This window comes from Sus scrofa, chromosome 9, assembly GCF_054392235.1.
Source record: "Sus scrofa isolate SSC_HxYL_T2T_F1_AM1 chromosome 9, Sscrofa_HxYL_maternal_Yorkshire_Landrace_v2.0, whole genome shotgun sequence".
In the NCBI taxonomy this organism is placed as follows: Eukaryota; Metazoa; Chordata; class Mammalia; order Artiodactyla; family Suidae; genus Sus; species Sus scrofa.
The window spans coordinates 36,503,552-36,521,224 of NC_139391.1; the positions used below are offsets into that span (position 1 = coordinate 36,503,552).

At 42.3% G+C, this 17,673-nt stretch overlaps 1 protein-coding gene and 2 pseudogenes across 1 annotated transcript in view; 2 read left to right on the forward strand and 1 right to left on the reverse strand.

The window, feature by feature from the left end:
- The first annotated feature begins 2,390 nt into the window (after positions 1 to 2,390).
- Positions 2,391 to 17,673, forward strand: part of RAB39A (RAB39A, member RAS oncogene family) — a 31,432-nt gene continuing 16,149 nt past the window's right edge. Inside the window, exon 1 of the mRNA XM_003129824.4 lies at positions 2,391 to 2,775. Coding sequence (XP_003129872.1) covers positions 2,549 to 2,775 — 227 coding nt within the window. The 5' untranslated portion in view covers positions 2,391 to 2,548. The remainder of the gene's footprint in view (positions 2,776 to 17,673) is intronic.
- Positions 7,937 to 9,142, forward strand: LOC106504868 (WASH complex subunit 3-like; annotated as a pseudogene).
- Positions 14,490 to 14,920, reverse strand: LOC102163881 (small ribosomal subunit protein eS12 pseudogene; annotated as a pseudogene).

Genomic DNA, 17,673 nt, shown 5'->3' on the forward strand with positions numbered 1-17,673 from the left:
AAGGAAAAGAGGGGAAGAGGGTAGAGAAAGGAAAGACGGATCTCTCAAGAACTTGAATGGATAAGATATAGATCAAAGAAAGAGGAGTCAGTGAGGAAGTTTAGAAAGAACAAATAACTAGGAAATAATGCTTTTGTAGAAACCAAGAAATACTTGTAGAATCCAATCACTAGGAGCTTAAACAGGTATTACTTTATTTGTCTCAAACCACAAGATGTCCAGAGCTAGTACCGGAGATCAGCAAGTCCATCAGGGACTGGGGTGTTTCCTCTCTCTCCTACCAACATCTTTAGCATCTAGCCTTCGCCTTTATGGTCACAAGGTGGTTGTTATATTTTCCAGGTGGGAAGGAAAAGGAGACAGGGTGATAGGCAGTAGGGGTGCAAGTCCTTTATTTAAAAAAAAAAAGAAAAGAAAAGAAAAAAAGCTTTAATAGAAGTATTACTTATATCTCATTGGTTGAACTCTGTCCATTGGCCATCCCTAACCGAAGGAGAACTAGAAGAGGACTGTAGTTAGGAGTTGGGTCAGCCAAGCAACTTTCAGCAACAGTATAATCAATAAAAGCTACTGGGAGGTCAAGAACAGCTAAAGATAGATGATGAGGTTGGGAGGGGCAGATTTGGTATTAATTTATTTTTTTTTTCTTTTTTGTCTTTTTGTTGTTGTTGTTGCTATTTCTTGGGCCGCTCCCGCGGCATATGGAGGTTCCCAGGCTAGGGGTAGAATCGGAGCTCCACCGCAACTCGGGATCCGAGCCGCGTCTGCAACCTACACCACAGCTCACGGCAACGCCAGATCGTTAACCCACTGTGCAAGGGCAGGGACCGAACCCGCAACCTCATGCTTCTTAGTCGGATTCGTTAACCACTGCGCCACGACGGGAACTCCCAGATTTGGTATTTAGAAAGTCCCTGGCAACCTCATCAAAAGCAATTTTAGGGGTATATTAAGCATGGCAGGGATGAAGAATGATGGTTGAGAATTGAGAATAGATGTTTTTTTTTTTAATGTTTGTAAAGAAGAATGGAGAAAGCAAAAATCTAAAGGATAAATGTTTTGCTTTGTTTCAGGATTGTGGATGCTTGAGTATGTCTTGGCTCAGCAGTAAAAACAATTGAAAAGGGGGAGATTTGACATATAAACAGTATGAAATAAAGGTCAACTGTGGGGGGGTGTTAAAAGATGGGTAGTGGGGAATTAAACACATCCTTGAAAAAAGTATCTTCCTCCAAAACAAGAAAAGAAGGATGAAAAACAAAGTCTAAGTTTGGATGTGAGCATGAAAAAAAAAAAAAAAAAAAAAGCAGAATTGTTAATGTTCTATTTTGGCAAAAACACACGTTAAAACTTTTCAAGTTTTAAAAGATAAATCTTGAATTCATATTAATCAGTTTGAAGAAAGTAGTAGTACCATCTCTCAAGAATTCAGGGGTAATTTTTTTTTTTTAATTTTTTAAAAATCTTTTTGTCATTTTAGGGCCGCACTGCGGCACATAGAGGTTCCCAGGCTAGAGGTCAACCTACACCACAGCTCAGGGCAATGCCAGATCCACTGAGCAAGGCCAGGGATTGAATCCTCAACTTCATGGTTCCTAGGGGGATTCATTTCAGCTGTGCCAGGACGGCAACTCCCAGGTGTACTTTATTTAGATTCCTGACCAGATACAAACTAAGAACAGACGACTTTAGCGTTTTTCAGACATACAAAACGTAGGACGGAGAAGAATGGGAGATTTTATAAACATCTCAACCTTTCATTTTTTTTCTTTCCTTCCCCCAGCAGAAAGGCCGTAGAGAGCAAAGACGATTCTACTTATCTTTCTCACTCTTCAGTAATAATGAGCAGTGGTGGGAGAGCAATGGCCAAAGCTCTTACTAGATGCATCTAGAACTTGCCCTGCAAATTTAGATTCTGCCCTCAACTCCTTCACCCAAGAACGCCTCAGAGGTGACACGCGACAAGGCTAGAGAGCAGAAAGCCACCAACTGGAACATTCAGAAATCTGGGTAGGTAACGTGGTCACACTGCTACACTACACCAAACTACAGCAGGAACCCGGGTTCACAGCTCCTGCAATTTGCAAATCAGAGCCGGAATCTGACGAGCCCGCCCTCACGCCCGTAAGAAAATGATTCTCACTTTTCATTGGTTGACCCTCCAAGAGCCGAGGCCTTGCTTCATTTTTATTGGTTGTTGCTTCTGTCACGTCCTTTCACCACAGGCACTTTCCCAGTCGGCGCCCAGTGAGCTTCGGAGGAGAGTGATTCACGCGGGTGGGGGGCGGGAGTCCGCGCGCGGCTAGGCGAGTTCCCTGGTTCCTCGCCCCGGCCGGGCCCCGCCCCCTTGACGGCCCCGCCCCTGCCCCTAGGCCCCGCCCCTGCCCAGAGAGGGCGGGGACCAGGCGGCGGCCGCAGCCGCAGGAATATGCTGGAAGCCAGCGGGCGGGCACCCGGGAGGTGCTGAAGGGACAGTTCCCGCTGCTGAGCCGGCCCCGCGGTGGGAGGGCGGGTGGGGCAGCCCTGGAGCCCGCAGGGCACGTGAGCGATGGAGACCATCTGGATCTACCAGTTCAGACTCATCGTGATAGGGGACTCCACCGTGGGCAAGTCGTGCCTCCTGCACCGCTTCACTCAGGGCCGCTTCCCCGGGCTGCGCTCCCCCGCCTGCGACCCCACTGTCGGCGTGGACTTCTTCTCCCGCCTGTTGGAAATCGAGCCGGGCAAGAGGATCAAGCTGCAGCTCTGGGACACGGCGGGACAGGAGCGGTTCAGGTAGGGTGGCCGGCACTGGGACCCCAGGACCCCAGGGACCGCCGCTCCCTCTGGACCCCTGGGCGCACCTTCCCCAAGCGTCGGCCGCTCGGCCCCGGTCGGGAGAGGTTCCGGGCCTCCCCTTCCAAAAGTGCAAACACTCCATTCTCGCTTCCCCTTTGCCCCTCCTCTTCCAGGGACGACTTCCTCCTCCGCAATTTCTCACTTCTTTCTTTGGCGCCCATTTCCTGCGCCCCCTTTCCGTCTTTCCTTTCCCGCCTGAACCCATGTCACGCTGCTGGTATTTTTTCCCCCCAACTCTTCAACTCCCCTGCTGCATTCTCCCCAAACTCAGCGTGCCTCGCTGCCCACGCCCTGACCCGGCCACCCTCCTCCAAGCTCCCCTTTTCCTCCCCTGACCGCGCGGCTTCCCATCTATGCGGCTCGGGAGAACTGCAAAAAAGGGTTCCCAGATTCCTGATTGATGCCTTTAGCTTCGCCGCAAGCAGTGCTCCAACCCAGATCACTGCATGAGCTCATTGGGCATCGTTCAGAGGGAGACGAATGCGGTAATGATTTGAACACCTCACAGCACCGAATGTGGTCATCAGAAATACTGGGCCAGGACCCGTGGGAATGTGTCTGGTGCAGCAGCATCTAGATGTAACATCAGGGACTCTGGCACAGCTGAGCAGTTTTTTGTTTTGTTTTTTTAAGGTCGAGTTGTGTTTAGAAGTTTGTCATCATTGGTTCTTTGGTGGAGAAAAGAGATATATATTGAGATTTGTTAGGAACTTTTCCTTTATTTTATTTATAATAGCTACTTAACCTTCCAGGATGATAACGGATCAGAAAATACATTGCTAAATGGGGTGGGAGGGGTGTGGAATCCAGATGAATAGTCTCCTTCTAAACACTCTTTGAAATCCTCAAGTATTTCACAAAGGTGACTCATATGGATAGAAACTCAATGTAAATTTATGCATTTCCCGGGTATTTAAGGTTGAACCAGATATGAAGCCCATTTTAAATTTCTAGGATTAAAGGACTTATTTTTAGAGAAAGGTAGGGAATCTGATATATTGTAGTGTTCGGGGTTTTTTTGAAGATTGCCTTTTCAATTGGAACTCATTAAAGCAAGCATTTTGTAGTCCTCAGCAAGTACTCTGCTTGTGAAATAGAGTACTCCTTCCGGGGACTTCCCAAACACGCTTCCCCTCACCCTAGCCAGCATCCGTTCCAAGGGAGATAAGCTCACCTCTGTGAGAATGGTCCAACATTTAAAGTTTTGGCTTCCATTCCAGCTGCGACACTGATTCATGGAGACAATAAGTGAACTGCTTAGCTGGCTTATACCTTAGTTTTCCAATGTATGAATTGTAAAGACGGTAAGGCCAGCCCTTCAGAGAGATGTTAAAGCTTATTGATTTGAATTGTACAGTACCTAGAATTCTAAAAAGAATGTTTGTTTTTAAAGAAGTTATCTTTAAAATTTTTCAAGTTTCTGATTCCTCATCTGTGAAATGAAATCATTAGGATCTGTAAGATTCATTACAGTTTTACCATTCTAAGGCTGATGGCAAATTCCTTCACTTGTGATCTCAATTGGAGATGAACTTGAAGGTATTTCATGCTTAGAAAAAAGCATTTGCGGAGTTCCCATCGTGGCCCAGTGGTTAACGAATCCAACTAGAAACCATGAGGTTGCAGGTTAGATCCCTGGCCTTGCTCAGTGGGTTAAGGATCCGGCGTTGCCCTGAGCTGTGGTGTAGGTCGCAGATGTGGCTCGGATCCTGCGTCTCTGTGGCTCTGGCATAGGCCAGTGGCTACAGCTCCGATTCTACCCCTGGCCTGGGAACCTCCATATGCTGAGGGTGCAGCCCAAGAAATGGCAAAAAGACAAAAGAAAAAAAAAAAAAGAAAAGAAAAAAGCATTTGCTCTTGCTCTACCCTCTAAAGTAAGTATAATAAAAAACATGTTCTTTATACCTTAAATTTTTAGCAACTACTATTAATTGCAGCTTCAAGAAACATAGGTAGTAAAATCTTCTATCAAATTTTTTCCTTAAAAGTAGCTCTTAAACTTATTGACAAGAAAGTAAGGGATGATTAATTTGTTAGATTTTAAAGACCTTTCTGCTAAATACATCATTGCTTTTTATTGCCTTTAAGAAGAAGAATAGTAATTCATTTTATATACATTTTTTTTTTCCTTTATCGGCCACACCTATAGCATATGAAAGTTTCCAGGGCAGGGACTGAATCCAAGCCACACCTTTGTCCTAAACCACAGCTGTGGCAATTCTGGACCCTTAACCCACTGCACTACAGAGGGAACTCCCTTATTTTTATATGCATTATTAAAACTAGACAGTAACTTTCATAATAATGTGAAAACATTTAGAGAATGTTTACAGATCATGAGTCATACTTTGTTTTGTTTGGCTCTTTAACAAGGATGTATACATATTTCATTAGCTACCTCCAAATACTGGCTTTTCTCTCATTTTGCAGAATGTTTCTCAAAAAAACTGCATTTAAGACAATTGCTGTTAAATTATTCTGTACCTTCCTCTAAGAAAAATAGATACTCATTTTGAATAAGCACATTTATTTCATAGAAAGTTATTATATAGTTCATGAATATATAGTCTTGTCATTAGTTATAACCATACCATTAGGAATTTGTGGGAAATATTTTATTTGGAGGTTTATTAGTATTTAGATATAAACTAACAAAATGGAACCTACTGTAGACTGCTCAGCCTATAGATTGAAAACATAAATATGCTACAGAACAACAACAGAGTGAGCTGATAATTATAACCATAAATATCCTTAGTTTTCTTGTTTTATTTTTATTATTATTTTTTTAATTTATTTATTTATTTTTGTCTTTTTGCATTTTTCTAGGGCCGCTCCCACGGCATATGGAGGTTCCCAGGCTAGGGGTCTAATCGGAGCTGTAGCCGCCAGTCTACACCAGAGCCACAGCAACTCGGGATCTGAGCTGCTTCTGCAACGTACACCACAGCTCACTGCAATGCCGGATCCTTAATCCACTGAGCGAGACCAGGGATCCAACCCGCAACCTCATGGTTGCTAGTGGAATTCGTTAACCACTGAGCCACGACAGGAACTCCCTTAGTTTTCTTTTTTTTAAACCCAGCTTTACTGAGGTATAACTGACAATGTTTTCTATGTTAATATGAATATATGCTAGTAGTAACTACTTGCAAAAATAAAAAGGAACAAAATCAAAGTGAAGAAGGTTTAAGAAAATTATGAATATGTGAGCATCTGTAAATTGTAACATAACATTCAATTGTTGAATTTTTATTATTAATACTATATTTTAGTCATGATAAATGTTAAATGTATTAAGTCTTAAGGATACTTAACATTACAGTGCCTTCATTAATGATAGTTTATTTCTTTCCTGTGTAATTCTCTCAAGGTAAGTGGTCTGAGTTGTTGAAGGTGTACCATCATTCAGGTATCTTCTCTCTTACGTCTCTACCATCCCTAGAACATCATCATTGTCTGTGGGGACAAAGATGGGTTGCAGGCACACTGTGTGCAGGCTCAGGAAGAGGGGAAGGAAAAATTCTAAATCAAGCAGTGTTTCTTTTAAGCAAAGTGAGGCAAGTGAGGCCAATGTGGTTCAGATCACTTCAGTTCTCGGAGAAATTAGTTACAAGGCCACACTGAGATGAGGCCGCTCTCTGCAGAGGAAGAAGGGAAGATGCACTTGGCATTGTGGGCACTGGGGGAAAACTAGCAGTCACCACTTTTATTTTTTAATCATCACAGTGGAAGAAGTTTAGCAGGAAGAGAAGCAGAATAAAGCTTAACACAGTGTTAATAAGAATGAATAAGTGTACATAAGGCTAGGAGGTATGGAGATGTGCTTTACAAACACTGGTTATAAAGCTCATTGGGGAGTTCCCGTCGTGGCACAGCAGAAACGAATCTGACTAGGAATCATGAGGTTTCAGGTTCAATTCCTGGCCTTGCTCAGTGGGTTAAGGATCCAGCGTTGCCGTGACCTGTGGTGTAGGTCGCAGACACAGCTCGGATCCTGCCTTGCATGGCTCTGACATAGGCCTGCAGGAAAATACCCCTAGCCTGGGAACCTCCATATGCCACGGGTGTGGCCCTAAAAGGACAAAAAGATGACAAAAAAAAAAAGCTCAGGGAATAACCTTCTCCTAGTGCAGTGCTTTTCAAAGCATGTTCTGCAGAGCACTCATCCTTTGTGATTCTTTTTAAAGGATGAGTTCTATAATCAAATAAGTTTGGAAATCCCTATATTCCATTTCTCTCTCTGAGAAATTCACTATCAAAGGCCCTAATAAGTATTGAACAAAGAAATGTGTTTGACTTTGATTTAACTAGCATTCCTGGAGTTCCCATTGTGGCTCAGCAGGTTAAGAACCTGACTAGTATCCATGAGGAAGCAGGTTTGACCCTGAACTCCCTTAGCGAGTTAAGAATCAGACCTTTTGGGAAAGCTGCACTGTAGGTCTCAGAGCTCATCTGGTGTTGCTGTGACAATGGTGTAGGCTGCAGCTGCAGCTCCAATTCGACCTCTAGCCTGGGAACTTCCATATGCCACAGGTGTGGCTGTAAAAATAAAAAATAAAAAAAATTTAATAAATAAACTAGCATTCCCACCTTTTATTTGAGGGGCTGTTCTTAAAATATGAAATCCTATGGTAACTAGTGTTCTAAGGAATATAAATTGGGGAACACTCCCTTGGGGAGTTGCTTTAGTCACATTCTTTGAGCAGAACCACTAAACTTGAGATTTGGAGCAATGGAAAACCTGCAGACATTAGTTAACCGGCTAATTAACTTAGCAGAGGGCCATAAGTAGTCTTGCTATATAAGGGACAGCTTTCTCTGCCCTCCCAACCCCAAATCTGATAGTGACCTCTGACTAATACCACTCAATATCCTAGGCCTTCGCAAACTCTCTGCCTGCCTCTTTGTCTTCTGCCAGCTCCTTCTGTGGATCTTTCTCTTCCCTGTGTGCCTTACCCTTCCCTAAGCGTCTTATTTTTATTTTCCTTTACCCTTTCCTCTATCAATCCATCCTCATAGTTTCCTCCCACCTTCTTTTTCTCTCCTTCCTTTCCATTTTAATGTGTCTTTTACACTCTCATTTCTTTTTAGCTTATTTCTCCTTATTTGCCCTCTGCCTCTTTTATGTCTGTTTTCTCCTCTGCTCCTTCAAAACATTAGTTGATGTTTAAAAGTGGTTTAATTTGGGGCCCAGTCAAGGAGGGGTTTGCAAATGAGCCCGGATCTGAGGCCCACTGAGGACATGGATGAAAATGGGCTTCCTTTCATGGGGTCAGACATAGACCTGACTAAGGTGCCAGCTATTCAGCAGAAAAGAACGGTGGTGTTTTTTTTTTTAGGGCCATAACTACAGCACATGGAAATTCCCAGGCTAGGGGTCTAATTGGACCTACAGCTGCTGGCCTACACCACAGCCTCAGCAAGGCAGGATCCAGGCATGCCAGATTCTTAACCCACTGAGCAAGGCCAGGGATCGAACCCGCAACCTCATGATTCCTAGTTGGATTCATTTCCACTGCTCTGTGACGGGAACTCGAAAAATGGTTGCATTTATAAACCAATCTGTGGTGTACACCGTACATTTCCTCAATTGCTTTTCTATAATTTGTGAGGAGAAATTGGCAAAGCTTTCTCTTCAAATCCAGCAAGTTGAAACAACTCTCAATATTTTAGATGCAAAGTTGTCATCTATCCCAGGCCTAGATGATGTCACATTTGAAGTATCTCCTATAAGTGTCACTAGGATCACGAATGAATCACATTCTGAAACCCCTGCAGATCACAGCAGAACAGTTTATAGGACCTCGAACCATAGGAAAGTGAAGTAACACCAGAAAATATCTTAACTGTAGCCAAGGATCCAAGATATGCCAGATATGTCAAAATGGTTCAAGTGTTCCAGGGATGGCAATAAGAAACAAAATGATATTAGAAGGACTAGACCCAGATCTTCTTGAGAGGCCACATACTCCAGTGCCTGATAGTAAAGGTGAAAAAAATACAGAAGAAAGTTCAGATAATGAATCTTCTTTTAGGAGCATGTTTGAGACCCTCTCATGTTTTTTTTTCTCTTATATTATTCTCTATGTCTCCTTTTTGTTGGTGCTTCTGGATGACTTCATCAGGTCTCCCATTAAAACACTGTTTACCATATTTAAGGGTGAGACCTAATTAGATCAATAGACTCTAGAAAGTCCCTTGATATTTTGTCTCCACATTCAGAATTAAAAGGTTCATCCTCTTGTTTGACTTCTAGCTCCTTGTCACACTTACACAGATCATGCAATATCAATATCACTTGTTTTACACACAGAATCTTCCAATTAGAATCATTAGGACAACTGGAATTTTGACAAAGGAACAAATTGATGAAACTTCATAATTTTAGATTTTTTTTTTTTTTGTCTTTTTTGTTGTTGTTGTTGTTGTTGTTATTGTTGCTATTTCTTGGGCCGCTCCCACGGCATATGGAGGTTCCCAGGCTAGGGGTTGAATCGGAGCTGTAGCCACCGGCCTACGCCAGAGCCACAGCAACGCGGGATCCGAGCCGCGTCTGCAACCTACATCACAGCTCACGGCAACGCTGGATCATTAACCCACTGAGCAAGGGCAGGGACCGAACCCGCAACCTCATGGTTCCTAGTCGGATTCGTTAACCACTGCGCCACTACGGGAACTCCTAGATTTTTAAATATAAAACGACTACAGAAAGGCTAGGGGGTTGGGAAATCAAAAGTCAATGAGGCCCAAGAAATAGCAACAACAACAACAACAACAACAAAAAAAAGACAAAAGACAAAAAAAAAAAAAAAAAAAAAAAAAAAAAAAAAAAAAAAAGGAGTTCCCATCATGGCGCAGTGGTTAACGAATCTGACTAGGAACCATGAGGTTGCGGGTTCGGTCCCTGCCCTTGCTCAGTGGGTTAACCATCCGGCGTTGCCGTGAGCTGTGGTGTAGGTTGCAGACGCGGCTCGGATCCCGTGTTGCTGTGGCTCTGGCGTAAGCCGGTGGCTACAGCTCCGATTCAACCCCTAGCCTGGGAACCTCCATATGCCGCGGGAGCGGCCCAAGAAATAGCAACAACAACAACAACAAAAAAAAGACAAAAGACAAAAAAAAAAAAAAAAAAAGTCAATGAAGCAGGGGTTTCCCGTTGTGGCTCAGCAGTAATGAACCTGACTAGTATCCATGAGGATGCCAGTTCCATCCCTGGCCCCACTCAATGGGTTAAGGATCTGGCATTGCTGTAAGCTGCAGTGTAGTTCACAGTCCAGGCAGGGATCCTTCATTGCTGTGACTGTGGTGTAGGCTGGCAGCTGCAGCTCAGATTCAACCTGTCACTGGGAACTTCCATTTGCCACATGTGCGGCCCTAAAAAAATAAAATAAATAAAAGCAAAAAAATATATTCAAAAGTTAATGAAGCAAATATGAGGTGAAAATTGGGGCAGATTTGGTAAGATAGATGGACAGACTCTGAAAAGAAAACTAAAAGTGGAGAAATATAATTGTATAGGAAAGGACTATTGGAGGCAAGGGAAATTAGTGAGAGATGAATTGAAAATAAAATTAGGAGTTCCCATCTTGGCGCAGTGGAAATGAATCCGACTGGGAACCATGAGGTTGTGGGTTCAATCCTTGGCCTCGCTCAGTGGGTTAAGGATCCAGCATTGCTGTGGCTGTGGCGTAGGCCAGTGACTACAGATCTCATTTGACCCCTAGCCTGGGAACCTCCAATGTGCCTCGGTTGTGGCCCTAAAAAGCTAAATGAATTAAATAAGTAAGTAAATAAAATTAAAGAAGGTGATGGAGAAAGGACACATGAAAGAAGCTACAGAAATCAACCACACTGTGATCAACATTCTTGCATTTTGGTACAACCATAGGACTGGGAAGGAACAGATGGATGACCTGTACCACAGTCTAATTTTAAAAATAATAGAATGAATGTCCAGAGAGGCTTTGACTTGCCCCAGGCCTTATAATTTGTTAGTGGTTTGCTTAAGAGCACAGTTCTCTTAATGCCTCTGTTCGTGCTCTTTCTGCTGCACCAGACCTCCTGACATGGTTGAAAATACTTTTATTGACAATTGTATAGTTTCTATCCTGAAAAAAATTCTGTTTATGCACCACCCCAGCCCCACTCCCATCTCTGCAGACCCAAGTTAATCACTGCGTGTACTTAAAACAGTTATTTTACTGCTATGTTCAGAGACAAAGGGGGAAATAGATTTACACAGTAGAAGTAGAACTGATAACTACAGCAAACACTTGTGGCTGCAATGACTCTGTGCAGTCCTTAGTGACTGCCTCGTTTAGAAACAGGAATGAACCCTGTCACTGCAGTGGAGTGGTTTATGTGAACTCTTACCTTATGAGACAAAGAGAGGTGTTTAATGTTAAGCAGATCTACGGGCAGATACCGGCTATGGTGTCCTAAAGTCTCAAAAGGACTTTGAAGTAGCTTTCTGTTTTTTTATAGAACTGAAATCAATCAGTTTTATGATTTGTGTGTGGAAATCTATGCATTTATTTAGATTAACTGTATGCAAAGCACTAGATACAGAAGTAGATATAAAAATAAACAAGATGGGGTTCCCATCATGGCGCAGCAGAAACGAATCCAACTAAGAACCACGAGGTTGTGGGTTCAGTCCCTGGCCTTGCTCAGTGGGTTAAGGATCCAGCGTTGCCGTGAGCTATGGCGTAGGTCGCAGACATGGCTCAGATCTGGCATTGCTGTGGCTCTGGTGTAGGCCGGCAGCTGCAGCTCCAATTAGACCTCTAGCCCGGGAACCTCCGTATGCCGCGGGTGTGGCCCTAAGAAGACAAAAAGACAAAAAAATAATAATAATAATAGTAAATCTCTCTCGAAAATAAATAAATAAACAAGATATAGTCTCACATTCAAGGTCCATGCAGTCTCTGTACTAGGTAAAGTACAGACTATACTGCTATAGCAAAGGGACTACTCAAATATGGTACCTTAAGTAACGTAGATCTTTGTTTCTCTTTCTTCTATGTTAATAGTCCAGAATGAACAATTCTGAACTATTTGGGTGGTTCTGTCTCATCATCAGTTTCCAGGGTTGTCCAGTCATTGCCATTTCCTAGCAAGCAAGAAGGAGAAAGAGGAAGCCTAGGGCTTCTTCAAGCAAATGAACCTCAGTCTGCACACATCACTTATCATGTCCCATTGATCCAAACTTAGTGACATGACCACAACTAACTGCAAGAAAGCTGGATGATATCGTTTCTGTATGAGTTGCTGGGTGTGAGCTAAAACTCATGGAGTTCTATTACTGAAGGAGGACAAGAGAATAGACCCTGGGTAGCAATTAAGAGTTCTCTCTCACAGGCTCATAGCAAAGGAAGTTAATAGTCAAATCATTGCAGTAAAGGCTGGTGAGCAAGAAAATAAGTTCCAGTGGCAGAACAAAGGGAGAAATTTTCATCTATGTGTAGGGTGAGGGCCAGTTTCAGAGGATGTATCTAAGAGAATGTGGTTCTCTATGCTGGGACATGAAGGATATGTCAGTAGGAGGAGAAATAACAACAGGAAACAGTAACAATAGAAAAAGAAATGGCTTCCAGTAATGATAGCAGATTGAACACCTGTGCCTCTTAGCTTTTTTCCCTGAAATCTCACTAAAGTGACAGTAGTTTTGTTTTTTAACATAAATCTTAAAAAGGAGAGTAGGTAAAGAGACAATAGCAACAAAATTCTGGAAGAAAGCAGATGGAGGAATGGTAAATGAATTAGCAGATTAAAGAAAACTGGCTTCTAAGCTAGTGGTGGGAAAAACTAAAAACCAACCCGGGCTAAGGCATTGAATCCCCTAAAGACTCAGGGAAGGGTGACACCAGATGCTTCTGAAGTAGGAATGCACAAATAAGGATCAGAGTTCCCGTCGTGGCTCAGCAGTAATGAACCTGACTAGGATCTGTGAGGATGCAACTTCAATCCCTGGCCTCACTTAGTGAGTTAAGGATCTGACGTTGCTGTGAGCTGTGGTGTAGGTCGAAGACTCAACCTGGATCTGGTGTTGCTGTGGTTGTGGCATAGGCTGGCATCTGTAGCTCCAATTCGACCCCTAGCCTGATAACTTCCATATGCCAGAGGTGCAGACCTGAAAAGCAAAAAGCAAAAAAAAAAAAAAAAAAAAGATCATTGTCAGTCTAAAAAAGAGTGAATCTTCATCCCTCCACCATTCCACACAGTAGGTGACTTCTCCCCTGACCCTGGGAAAAAACTAGAAATTTATTCTTTGAAAAGAATTAAACATTAGTCTTTTATTGGAAGCATCAGGTATAATTGAGGTTGGGGTCCCTTATTTAGAATAAGGATTTAAGTGAATATGCATATTGTACACTAAGTCTGTCTAGCCTTCTCCCCCACCCCAGCCGCCTTAGCTCCCAGAATGCTGGCAATCAGATCTTCACCCTTCAAACAGGACATTGTGAAGTCATTTCTGAAGAATCTGATCAGGCCAAGAGGAAAGACTTAAGATAACAACATGAGAGATTCCTCAACTAAATGATCAAGACTGATCATCTTACAAGTGAGGCTTTCAGTCTTAATGAAAGATTACAAGAAATATTAGGAACTTTGTAATATGAAACCTAAAGATCAAAATGAACAGAAACCAAATGCAACTAAAAAACAATGAGGGAGAAGGGAATGTTTAAAAACAAACAAACAAAAACCCTGTCCTTAATCTTCTCAGATGGATAATGGGAAAATATTGCAATCATAAAAGAAAAACAAAATACTATTTTTAAAAGAATATTCTGAGAACAAAAAAGATTTTGGAAATGCAATCGAAAAAGCAAAACACTCAGTATAAAGTTGGGGAAATCGCTCAAAAAGTAGGACAAAAAGACAAAGGCTTAGAAAATAGGGGAAAGATAATGCTTTTTAAATTAGAGGAGTAGCCCCAAAGATTCAATAAAAAAAAAAGTAAGAGTCATTCCAGAAAAATGGAACATAAACGGGAGAAATAATCAGTGAAGCATTTCAAGGAGAGTATCTAAGATGTAGAGATCTGAGTTTTCAGATTGGAAGGGTCCAGCACAATAGATGAAAGTAGACACATTCTACGGGAACACTGTCATGAAATTCTGGAATGTTAGAGCCACGGAGAAGTTCCTACAAACTTGCAGCTGGGGATCAGGGTGGGGAGCATGGATAACAAGTCACATGCAAAAGATCAGGCATCAGATTGACTTCAGACTTTCTGAAAATAGCAGTTGAAGCTAGAAAGCAATGGAGAAATTTCAAAATTCTGAAAGAATTCAGTATTTGACCAAACTGTTACTCAGCTGTGAAAGCAGAATAAATCAAGCATGCAAGACTTCAAAATATTACCTCATGCATCTTTTTAAGGAAGCTATATGAGGATGTGTGCTGTACACACACAGACACACACACGCATAACTCACACATAAGGAGTAAACCTGGAATGAAGAAGACATGGAATATGAGGAACAGGGGATTTACTTCTGAGGAAAAGAAAAAATGCCCAAGAATATGGTGAAGGCAGCTCCTAGGATGGTATCCGCCACAGTTACCAAGAACACCAAGGCAGAGGTTGTAGGAGAGACCTCCTCAGGAAGATGAAATCTATAGAAAAGCTAATAGGAATGAACTTTTTTTTTTTAAGAGCCAGTCTTTTTATTTGATAATTTCTTGCATTTGAAGTACTCCTCAATGACATCCTTGGCCTGAGACTCTTTGCAATAGTCCTTTACCACCACACAACTACAACCGGCCACTTTACGGGGTTTTCCCTCTCTGTCAGTTTTACAGAGGCCTTCCCATTCCCCTCATTTCTTGTGTTATTGACCTTAATTAGTTTGATCTGGTGCTCAGCACAAAGGGCCTCCACCACCTTGACATACATTGGCTCATCGCAGTTGGATGCAAGCACACAAAGATGGGCTTGGCTCTTGTCTAAAGCTTTGGCGGCTTCGAGAATTCCACATGCTGGGCCATCATGGATGAGGGCAGTCTTCAGCACCTCTTGTGGAGCACTATTAATGTCCATTACACCTGCAGCAGCAATGCCTTCCTTAGCCATGGCGATGGGTTACAGGTGGGGCCGAAACTTGAGTGCACTGGAGCCTCTGCCTCCATGTGACTCGGGCCGAGGCAGGGAAAGAGCAGGAATAACTTTTTAAAAGAAGGCAACTGGCAGAGAGTTTGGGGTTGGATTATTGACAACTGCATGGAAAATTTAGCAAGAAGAAAAAGATGTGGTAGAGACTTAGTGCTCACTCATATCTGATGCTTTTCTTCTGGACATGTGGAAGGAACGTATTTCCCTTCCATCTTGCACTTAGAATCAAGAGGCTAATTCTGGCCAGTGGATTTGGGCAGAATTCGCATGCGGTGGTTTTAAAATACAGCCCAGATTTTTAACGTTCTTTCTATCAAGAGGTGCATTGTTTATTGCTGTAGCATAGCCTGGTCTATCTTGATTAATATGCAAGATAATTATTAACTCTAAGGAAAAGAAGTCATAGTTATTCCAGGGCTTAGCATTGAAAAGTATCTATGTGGTCAGAATAACACAAATGCCAAGAAATGATCTTTCTAAAATTATGATATAACAATATTGGCAAGTTTAAGGATTGGGAAAAATAATGATGTGTGGTAAGTGCCCAGGTAACTGGTAAAAACACAAACTTAGAAAAACAGAGAAGAGGGGGTTCCTGTTGTGACTGAGTGGGAATGAAGCCGACTAGTATTCATGAGGATTCGGGTTCTATCCCTGGCCTCACTCAGTGGATTAAGGATTTACAGATGTGGTGTAGGTCACAGACGCAGCCCGGATCTGGTGTTGCGGTGACTGTGGTGTAGGCCGGTGGCTGCAGTTCCAACTGGACCCTATATGCTGAGGGTGTGGCTCTAAAAAGGGAAAAAAGAAAAGAAAGAGAAAAAGAAAAAGAAGGAAAAGAATAATCTATTCAAATTACTTGAAAATAGGGGTTCCCATCATAGCGCAGAGGAATCCAAATAGGAACCATGAGGTTGCAGGTTCGATCCCTGGTGTCACTCAGTGGGTTAAGGATCCAGTGTTGCCATGAGCTGTGGTGTAGGTCATAGATACAGCTCGGATCTGTCTGGCGCTGCTGTGGCTGTGGTGTCAGCCAGTGACTACAGCTCCAATTCAGCCCCTAGCCTTGGAACCTCCATATGTGCAGGTGCGGCCCTAAAAAGACAAAAGACCAAAAAAAAAAAAATTAAAATAAAATAAAACCTGCATCGTATCAGAAATAGAATGAAATGAGAAAAACATAAAGACCAATATAAATAATAAAAAGTGGAGAGATATACAAAAGCATGTAAAATGAAGCATTATCGAGAAAGTTGTATGAAAACACACAGATGTCACAAAAGTGGTGGGAGAATTATAACCCAAGGAAAAAAATGTTCTTGAGGAGTTTCCGTTGTGGCGCAGTGGTTCACGGATCCGACTAGGAACCATGAGGTTGCAGATTTGATCCCTGGCCTTGCTCAGCGGGTTAAGGACCCAGCATTGCTGTGAGCTGTGGTGTAGGTCGCATAAGCGGCTCGGATGCAGCGTTGCTGTGGCTCTGGCGTAGGCCAGTGGCTACGGTTCCGATTAGACCCCTAACCTGGGAACCTCCAATATGCTGTGGGAGTGGCCCTAGAAAAGACCAAAAAAAGTTCTTTAATTATATTGGATCACACAGTATACTATGTTATATGGAAAATAATCATAAGAAGTTGGTCGCCTCATTTTTGTTCTGCAAAAGGATACCAAAAAGTGTTGTAATAAGTGCTGGAGTCTTTTGTACACGTTCTGGTACCATACCAAATAGAAAGTAAGCATCCTTTCATTATCACCTTGCAGACAATCAGAGAAGCTAGAAACATTTCTCATTAATTTCCAAATAAATCATTTGGATTGTCACATAATTTGGTCTGCCTTCCAGAAGCCACCGCAAAGTACAATTTGAATTACTACTGATTTAAATACAGTAGTTCTTTAGAAAAGGGGGATGATTTCACCTGTATGTTTATAGTGTGTGCTGTTCAGCCCATTTCTCCACTTTTAACTTCATGAATCCCTACTATAAATATCAAAAGAACATAAGCTTTTTTGCATTTCCCTCTGTTATTCTTCCGTTTGCTTAGCATTTTCATGATGCCTGGGCATATTCTGACAGAGTCTGAACTTATTAATTCAGTTATTTACTTAAAACTATCAGTAGGCCTCGTGTGTGCCCGATTCCGTTTTAAAAACTCGGGATATAGTTTCTCAAAAAAGTAACAGAAATCCTCATTCTCATGGAGCTTCTCTTCTACTGGGGGGAGATGGGCTATAACCAAATAAGTTGAAAAAACTATATGGTATATTAGAGTGTTAATTACTACAGAGAAAAATGGAGGATAAAAGGTGAATAGAGGGCGCTGGGCATGATAAGAAGGGCTTACTGTTGTAAAATGATGATCTATGGTAAAAGAAAAATAAAAAATGGTTGCAGAGGAATTGACTCCCATATTCAAAAAGAGAATAGGGCCATTCGGTCTTGTTAGTATTACAGGCAACCTACACACAGGCTTGATTCTTGATGGAAAGGCCGTGGAATTATACAAAGCAAAAGAATTTTAATGTTTTTGTATATGAAGAAAGTATCCTACGTTACAAGCCCTCAGTTTCGGAAGGCAAGGGCAGGGAGGGTTAGCATTAGTAATAATAAAAGGAGCAGGGAGAACTTATCCTTTAGTCTCTCGAAAACAGTCCCAAGGGCCTGGGTTATAAGGCAAGTGAAGCAGGTAAATAAAGCATGAACCCAGTGACTG